The sequence below is a fragment of the Ciona intestinalis genome, chromosome 12 (assembly GCF_000224145.3).
Source record: "Ciona intestinalis chromosome 12, KH, whole genome shotgun sequence".
Lineage (NCBI taxonomy): Eukaryota > Metazoa > Chordata > Ascidiacea > Phlebobranchia > Cionidae > Ciona > Ciona intestinalis.
The window spans coordinates 378,491-387,590 of NC_020177.2; the positions used below are offsets into that span (position 1 = coordinate 378,491).

General features: G+C 34.5%; 3 protein-coding genes across 6 annotated transcripts in view; 2 read left to right on the forward strand and 1 right to left on the reverse strand.

Annotated features, from left to right (window-relative positions):
* LOC100175491 (cathepsin L-like) overlaps window positions 1–2,139 on the forward strand; it is an 8,749-nt gene extending 6,610 nt beyond the window's left edge. Inside the window, exon 11 of the mRNA XM_002119836.5 lies at window positions 1,220–2,139. Coding sequence (XP_002119872.3) covers window positions 1,220–1,294 — 75 coding nt within the window. The 3' untranslated portion in view covers window positions 1,295–2,139. The remainder of the gene's footprint in view (window positions 1–1,219) is intronic.
* Window positions 1–9,100, forward strand: part of LOC100185692 (kelch-like protein 12) — a 31,119-nt gene that overhangs the window by 17,921 nt on the left and 4,098 nt on the right. The gene's annotated exons all lie outside the window — the stretch shown is intronic.
* On the reverse strand, window positions 2,634–8,336 carry LOC100183364 (synapse-associated protein 1). Of its 2 annotated transcripts, none has more exons than XM_002119194.4 (11): window positions 8,153–8,336; window positions 7,999–8,098; window positions 6,696–6,797; window positions 6,356–6,450; window positions 6,062–6,125; window positions 5,750–5,829; window positions 5,268–5,407; window positions 4,587–4,784; window positions 3,983–4,067; window positions 3,629–3,787; window positions 2,634–3,202 (listed from the first exon to the last, which is right to left on the reverse strand). In XM_002119194.4, the coding sequence occupies exons 1-11, from the start codon at window positions 8,267–8,269 to the stop codon at window positions 3,113–3,115; spliced, it is 1,230 nt and encodes a 409-aa protein (XP_002119230.1). In that variant the 5' UTR covers window positions 8,270–8,336; the 3' UTR covers window positions 2,634–3,112. The 2 variants fall into 2 exon arrangements, with proteins under 2 accessions (XP_002119230.1, XP_018669830.1); XM_018814285.2 differs by having other exon boundaries at window positions 7,999–8,103; window positions 8,155–8,330.

The following is a 9,100-nucleotide window of genomic DNA, read 5'->3' on the forward strand; positions in this document are numbered from 1 at the left end:
ATGTGCATAATGCACTCAGTTGGTGCCAATAGTTGTGAAACTAACTTGTCATCTTCAGTTTTACTGGGGTGGGATTTCCCATCCGTGGAAAATCTTCTGCAACCCTAAAAGTCTTGATCATGGCGTGCTTATTGTGGGGTACGGCACAGGTGGGTGGTTCATGTACTTTGTATATATTGGATGTTTAATTATATATATAGCCTACTGCGTATATAGTGCTGCGGTAAGATGGAATACCTTAGGAAATTCTAAGTGTTTTAACAATTAAAAAAGCTCTTTTAGAGTCGTGAGTATACGGTTATATAATTTTGTAAATATACTTTGTTTCTTCTTTATTATTAAGTTAGATTTACATAATATGTTGCTAAAGCATTGACACATAGTCACATACTTCATCTTTATATGTTCGGTGTTTGATTCTTGCCCACGTTTCAAAACTTAAAATAACTGAATATATTTAACAGAAAACGGAACTCCATTCTGGATTATTAAAAACAGCTGGGGACCTGACTGGGGCGAAGAGGTAAGTTGGGATGTAACCACTGGTGTTTCAATATATAGTTGGTTCATACTTATAATATAACAAATATAATATAAATAAAAACCTGCTTCTTCGTGAAAACTTATTTAAATTTAATTGGAAGAAATAAGCGTGGTCGCTACACCTAGCAGACAAACAACGAGCCATTTATGTTGAATTACTTCCAAGTTACACTTCTAAAGTGTATTATATCATTAACCTTTTTATTACATCATGCGTGCTTGCAATATTATTGAACAAAGTTGATGCATAAGCAGTTTTGGAGTCTAAAGTTCAGCCAGCATCTGCGGTATCAGCAGATGTTGACGAATGTAACTTTGCTGATATAGAACCTATGTATGTCTTAATGAAATCAGCAAGTCATATTTCTACCATGGTTCGACAAATACTTACTAACAAAATATACGCTGCTGCGGTAGAATAGTTAGTGCTTTTGGCGGCCAATAGATTACAGGTTCAAGGCTCGACGCTGCTACCGTTGTGGACGTATGTGTTCTTGGGCAAGACACTTAACTGCAATTTCTCCATCCCACGGGTTAATTGTTTTGCTGTTTTGGGTGTTTAAGTTTTACTAAAATGGTCTGATATATTAGTGAATAAATTTACTTGTACAAGAAATTAAAATTAAGGGTGTAAAATGTATTTATAAAAATTCAAAAATGTTGTTTTTTACTTCAGGGTTACTACCGCATATACAGAGGCGACGGATCTTGTGGTTTAAACAACATGGCTACTTCAAGCATAGTTGACTAAATGTTGCAAACGCTCTTAAAATGTTCCATGTATTGTTCTCTTTATCGCACTTGCTGTATATTGTTATTGTCAGGTCTTTTACATCAAGAACTTTTTGAATAAAATCTAGGTTTTAAAATTTGCATAAAATGGTATTAAAAGCTTCCCTTTACAAATAAAACACAAAACATCGATCATAAATAATACATGAAACAGCCCAATTATATGTCCACGGTAAGACTGTCCTCATTTACTTTAAGGAAGCTTATAACATTTTCGGCGCCATGGCATCGTGATTAGGGCGCCTGCCTGTAACCCAGAGGTAATGGATTCAAGGCTCGACGCTGCTTCCATTGTGGGCGTATGTGTCTTGGGGCAAGACCACTTAACGGCAATTACTCCAACCCATTGGTCACTAATGAGTTGTCTAAATTATCAGCCATTATACATTTTTTAAAATAACACTTTCATGGGTTTTTAGCTTTGTATATTTCATGATATGTGATCTCCGTAATACCAACGTACATTCTTTTAAAAAATAAATTGCCATCTAGTTTTAATTATTAAACCAAAGAAAATTTATGTAAAGTTTTAATTAGCATGTTTAAAATTCAGAATTAAAAGTTGTTTTCTTGTATCTAGTATAAATGTGTCATGTAAAAAAAGGCTTATATAATGTTGGATATATAATGTTGGAAACCAGTTTTATTTTTTAAAAGAATTTCAGCCTCAATACATAATCAGTGTCTTATTACATTTTTTCACATTTTATGGAGTTTTGAAATAAATGAATAAAATGTCACTTATGTATGTACATAGCAGCTTATGTTGGTGGCACTCTGTGAAAATTAAAGTTAGCTGCAAAATTTGTTTTGGTTTCAATTCTTTTTTTCAGTTTACCAAATGTTACTAATTAGTGTAATGCACATCATACATGGTGGCTTTATATAACTGATAAATAATAGTAAATGAGGACAGTGCTACCATGTCCAAACAATTTGCCACTCAAGTATTGTGATCATTTATTATGATTGCCAATTTAAAGAAACATAAGTAAACATTGTGTTTAGGATCAAAGCGTTGAATTCAACTTATTTATCCTCATGTGGGGGTGCAATGATTAAACGGATGTTTTGTTTCATATACTCTTTATGTCGATACAGATGCGGTTGTTTTGGTTTTAATTAAAAGGGATAGCAATTTGCCAGTCAAATGTCACGATGAGTCAAATTATGTTCATGGCTGACCTAAAATGTCCTAAAAAATCTGACAGACAAAATATTAGTAAATTGTAACTGACACAAAATTATGCGCTAACTTTTAACTTTTTTGAAACCCTTTCACAGAAAGAACGCCAAAATAGCTCGTAGCACGTTTATTTGGTCAATATATTACAAATAATAATCTATGGACAAGACAACAATGCAAGTATGACGCTTGGTGTAAAAACTGTGAAATAACTAATAAATTTCTCTTCAAAATTAAAGCAGTGCTTCTGAACCCATGGGCTGTAAATTGATTTGATTGGGTCGCTTGCTACAGCAGCTCAAAAAGTTTTGTGAAATGTAGTTTTAGAAATTGGATCATAAATTTAATACTAACTTTTGCTTAATACTTGTCACTACTAAAATGTAGAGAAGCACTGCCATAATTGTTAAAAATATTGTAATGTGAAATAGTTACAAATGCCACCACAAGCGTTAATATGTTACAAATATACACTCTGGGTAAACTTTTGTAATTCTTTTCACTTTTGCTTCAAATACTATTTCTATGGAACTTAAACAAATGGGTGTAGCAACAACAGATAATAAAGAAAATATTATTTAGTTTAAATATTTAGCTTTCCACGTTTTCTGTTGACAACATGTCTTCGATCTCGCGTTCCCATGTTTCATCTTTATTCTCACCACCAACCACCTCGTAATCCTACATATGATAAATTTGATGAAAAAGGACTTTTTACGTGTAGCTGTAACATGTCTTGCACACAGGTCAAAGTTCAAGGCTCAATGGTGCCACCATTGTGGGCGTATCGCGTTTGTGTTTTAAGCGAGACATCAAACATTTATCACAATTTTCACCAACCTAGTAAGTTGCCTAAACTGTCAGTCATACATTACAAAAAAAGGAAAATATATATCAGGAATCACCAGCAAAGTTACATATACTCATTATTGGGTATGGGGTGTATGGAACACCCGTGTTGGGACTGTCGAGTTACAGCAAGAACCTCGAACATGTAAATCCGGTAAGAAATGCAATAACAACTCAGCCACACCAACCACGAAACATGCTGGGCAACTTTTTCTGGATATTTATCGTTAATAAAAACAATAAATCCTTGTAAAACACCTGAAGTTCTTTTTGTAATTCCTTTTCCCACTCCGGTACTTCCTCTGTCTCCCCCTCCCCCCCATCCATTCCCAACTCTCTCATCTCTCGTTCCAAGTCCTCAGGGTTAAGGGTTGATGGGTCGAACGCATCGGACACAAACTCAGACGTCGGAGGCTCCTGCAAAATTTTCGACACTTTTGGTAGATTTTAAACAATTTTGTTTCTAGCATAATCTGAAAATGTTATTGAAACTTTTCAACACTTCAGGTGCCTGCATGAAATGATGAATTAGGACTTATATTATAGTCTTCAATTGTCCAAATATTTTAAATGAAATTTTGACTGTAATATATTTTAGGTATTCCTCCTTACATCCTGTCCATTGAGGTCTTCAGTGTTGTTGTCGTTGTGTTTTATGATGACAGGGGAGTTGGTGGAACCCGATCCTGGATCTGACCTGTTCAAACCAGAATAAACCGGTTCAACAACACTGTTTAAATTGTCAGCCATACAGGAATAAGGGGCAAAACAATACCCACAAAGTTACATACATGGTAACTTGTAAGCAGGCACGAGGTGTATGGAACAAAACACCCGTGTTATAACAACAGCTGTTGCCCAACCATGCAAGGATAAATAAGTTACATACGTGGTAACTTTTAAGCAGGCACGAGATGTATGAAGCAAGGATAAATAAGTTACATACATGGTAACTTGTAAGCAGGCACGAGGTGTATGGAACAAAACACCCGTGTTATAACAACTGCTGTTGCCCAACCATGCAAGGATAAATAAGTTACATACGTGGTAACTTTTAAGCAGGCACGAGATGTATGAAGCAAGGATAAATAAGTTACATACATGGTAACTTGTAAGCAGGCACGAGGTGTATGGAACAAAACACCCGTGTTATAACGACTGTTGTTGCCCCACCATGCGAGGATAAATAAGTTAAACCCATTTATAAACCAGGAACCTGTTCAATGACTTTGTGCTGCTTGATCTGCTGATGGTCCCGGTTGCGGTGCTCCCCACCATCACTATAGATGATGCAGATGAAGCGGAAGATGAAGGATCCGACTTCTGGAGGTCGGTGAGGGTGGACAGTTGGGCGGATTGTTTGATCAACGAAACTCGGTAAAAATAATTCCGCCAAAACATTTCTTCTTTCACTCTGGGTTAGATTGTGAAGATTTATAAAATAAGTGTTAAAAACAAATTTAAAAACAGCTTAAATTAAGCTGTTTTAAGCAAAATAACAGCAATATTGAAGTTGTTTTTAATAGTATTGACCAATATTAGTCGTTATACCATGCTGTTTTATTCAGTGTTTTTTAGAACAATAACAATTGTTTAAAGTTTCTGTTACGATACTTATAGTGAAGATCATATTAATGCATAAGAATAGAAAGCTATGATATATCAACAAAATGTTAGTTGTAGTTTAAACACACTTACGTATAAACATATTGTATGTATAACAATAAATGCACACAATATGAATCACATATTCCTATAACATAACATGTTAGTAATATAACTGTCATAATGGTATAATAATAAAACAAACCATATCCTGTTAACACATCTATTACTGACATAATGTATTACAGAAATTCTGGCTTTTACAAACATCCTTAAACCACATCACACTTACTTTGTGGGCACGAGGTTAAATCTCATTTTCTTTAAATTTTCATCTTCTTTTAGCGTGGCCATGGCAACCGGATACGACTGCTCGTATTCAAAGTTAAACTGAACACCGGAGGGCGGGCTTCGTAAAAAGTTTCTGGTATCCTGTCATGAAGAATATAGAAATCAAATAAAACTCTACACAGTTTAAATTTTAAAAAACTAGCTTAGTAGTAACTATTATACTCTATCTGGGTGAGGTTAGGTTCAGCAGCGTGAAATGCCACGAGACCGGGAATTTATCACAGAATTGTCTCATTACCGACACCCAAGATCCCACCAATCGTATGAACCTCCACATCATTCAAGGTAAAACTTTAGATTTTTTGCAATATTACACATTATTAACTATCACTGCCTCCCCTGCATTTATAAAAGATTGGTGCCTATGAATCTTACACTTCTTGATTTAGTAACTGCTGTTTTAAAGTTAAAATATTAACCAACCGTTGAGAGCGCCAGAATTTGTTTTTTCATTATTTCCTCCTCTTGATAGCCACACCATGGGGGCAGAGCATCTAAATCACCTGGATTTAAACATTTTACTGATTTTATGAAAGTCTTATTAATTACCCTCACTATTATTTTCCAAAAAATGTCCCTTCTACTGTTTACAAAAGTTATTCTGCAAAGTACTTTGATATTAATTTACTATGGACGCTAAAGTTTTTGTGGCAAATTCATCTTATTTGCCAAATGCCATCGTGAATTTCGAGGTCCACAATAAATATGACACCAGGTATAACTTCAACAACTCACCTTTCAGTTCTCTCTTTTTTTGAATAAATTCTTTTTGCTCACGATTCAAATCTCCTAAAATTGTCTGCAAAAAAACTAATTTAAAGCTCCTGAAAAGAACTTTAAAATTAAGTTGCCGCAAACATAATAAGCCTGCTTTAAAAATTGTCAATCTAAAAAATCTTTAGTGAAACTATGTTTGAATTAACATTTAAACTATAGAGTAGAAATAATTCATGTTACATGAAAACAATTGTTACAACTTTGCCGATTTTTAGATAAATCTTGAGGAGCTAAAACCAAGAGAATAGTTACCTTTTCTTCAACTGTCTTTTTCAGGTTAACAGCAGTTTCATTCATTGTGGTTGTAACTTTCTTCGATGCAACCGATGCAACACCATATAAGTAATCTATGAAAACAAGAGAGCTATATTATACATGCCAAAGGATCTGGTTCTACAAAAATGAAAAAGATAACAAGGCCAATCAATTGTCCAATTGTACATGATTTTTGTATCATCCTTACCAGATCCTTACTGTATTTTTTACATAACAACTGTTCAACTCTATGATCACCAGATCAGGATCACGTTTACAGAATTTAGTACAACTAAACCAATAAGGTAACAATACAATGTTAGCATGAGGTACGTACTTCCAAGTGACATCGCAGAAGACATAACTTTTTGAGTTTCCTCTGCTAACTTCTTCTGCACTTCTTCAGCTTTAAAATCGATCACAGAATACAAGGCAGCATCTGTTTATAAAAAACAATATTAAATGAAAGAATATGATTTATGTTATCCTTGTGTGATGGGACAAGACAGATGTTATAACGTGGCTGTTTTATATACCTTGTGCCCGATTTTAAGTAACACTGACATTTTGAACAACAAGTTTGAGTAACTTATACTAAGTGTCTTTCCCCAGGACACAGGCACCTCCACAATAATAACACTAAGGACATTAAACCATGAATGCTTCACACAAGGCCTTTATATAGGATTAAACACAAAAGTTACATGTGTAGTAAATAACCTTTTTTAATTGTCAACTTCTATATATATATCATAATCAAAACATACAACATATATACATAGGCGTAAAGTTTTACTAAACGTTAGGGTTGCAAAAACCAGAAAAAAAGGAAGTACTCGCGCCGGTAGGCGCGAAAAAAAAAAAACGGTTTGCAACCCTTTGTTTTCGGTTTGCAACCCTTTAAATATGTGCTTTGTAAAAGCTCATACAAACGTAAACGTATTCAGAATTACGTAGGGATGAGACAAATTAAAATTACGCGCGTTCGGCGAGTCCGTGTAATGAGAAACGGTCGAATCCGATTGCCTGGCGAGTGACGTCACAGTAGCTATGTCGCATGCGCCTTTCGTCAAGCCCGCACGAGTGTGTGGTTATCTTACAGACGAAGACCCGTCCGTCGGAAATAGTAGGTTTCCAGAACGAAATATCGCTGAAATAAACTGCCTAAAACGTTTCCAACACTGCTTTATATTTATTAGCAATGTTTTCCTCAGGCAAGCAGCATATTTATTACGAAATAGTAGGGATTCACACGTGGATTCATTGCATCATAATAGCGGTTGTTTGAACCTGGCAATTGATTACGACATAATAGCGATTCACACGTTGATTACTGACGTCACAATAGCGATTCACTCGTGAATTATTTAGCAAACAGGAGTTTAAATACCAGTTGAATGCATTTGTGTCGTGAATGACGCATCGGTATTGACATAATTTAACGAACGTAAAAGAAGTTTGTTCGCAGTAATAATGGCGTCTTCGTTTGGTCGAACGTAATTCTTTACGCATTATTAGTATTGAGAAAATCAAAGGGTTGCCAGGCAAACCCTGCAACCCCGTAACTTTACGCCAGTGCATATATATAGATATATGTGATATATAGATATAATGGCTTTAACAAAATAATTTAATCCAACCTTTAGTTGCATCATCTTTGTTTATTGAATCATCATCTGCATCAGGTGTTGAATCACTTTCTTTGTTTTCAACCGAACTATCAACTGGTTTTTCTTCTTTCTGTTAAACAACAACAAAGTTAATTTGTACGTTTCGCACAGTTTCAATATTTACCTCAGTTTGATTTTCATTTTCTTCTTTTATTTCTTCATTTTCTTTATCTTCACTTGTCGGTTGGAATGTGTTGGCGAACCAGCCAGATATGCTTGACGATAAGTTCGACTTAAACATCACAATTGTAGAAAACAAACTTTTACCCAATTTAAATCACAGGACAAGCAACAAACACAAATATGCTGTAACACAATAACGTGCATTAGCATTAGCTTATAAATTAAGTTGATTCATCTTTTTGGTAAAAAAGATCAAATTAAATCAAAACAACAAAGGGGATATATCTTCAAAAAGATTACTTATAAAACATTTTACCAGAAACTATAGAAAAAAACATTAAGTATTGTAGAAAAGCACAAACGTTTAACCTGACAGACATACAAACAATACAGTGCTAGTGAAGAATGGCCCACCCTATTGCTAACCAGTAACCTTTAACTACTAAAATACGTTCATTTGCCGCAGGCCTGTGGTCCTATATTAAATAATGGACCAATCGTTTACATTGTACATTATATATATATATGGCGTATTATACAAAGAACAGTCCGCATACAATGTTATACAACCTACATAACAGCCTCAAAATAACAGATAAAGACATCACACGTACAAACCAAGGTGATCCTAGAATACAGATATTCTAGCGGCCATTTTCGATACCTTCTACTGGTACCACTAACCTAAAATTTGGACACTGTACTAACTAGACCCCAGCGGTACCGATTCTAAAATGAAAAATTTAAAATTCGAAAAAATATTAATTATGAATATTAATATTCGTCATAAAAACATATTTATAGAATTTTCTCCCGATCCAGCTTCGAATATGTTATAGCGCTAAGTGATACCTAAAATATGAAACATTATTTTCTTTAAAAAGGTGCGGGGATAGATGTTATTTTATAAAAAAGTATGATCATAACTTGAATCATATCAATATTATAT

Coding starts and splice junctions, on each gene's coding strand:
- LOC100183364 (XM_018814285.2), bottom strand. CDS start 8,269: ATGTTTAAGTCGAACTTATCGTCAAGCATATCTGGCTGGTTCGCCAAC. Junction 6,798..7,998: donor CAAAGATGATGCAACTAAAG/GTTGGATTAAAT, acceptor TTTTATAAACAG/ATGCTGCCTTGTATTCTGTG. Junction 3,203..3,628: donor AATTACAAAAAGAACTTCAG/GTGTTTTACAAG, acceptor TATCATATGTAG/GATTACGAGGTGGTTGGTGG.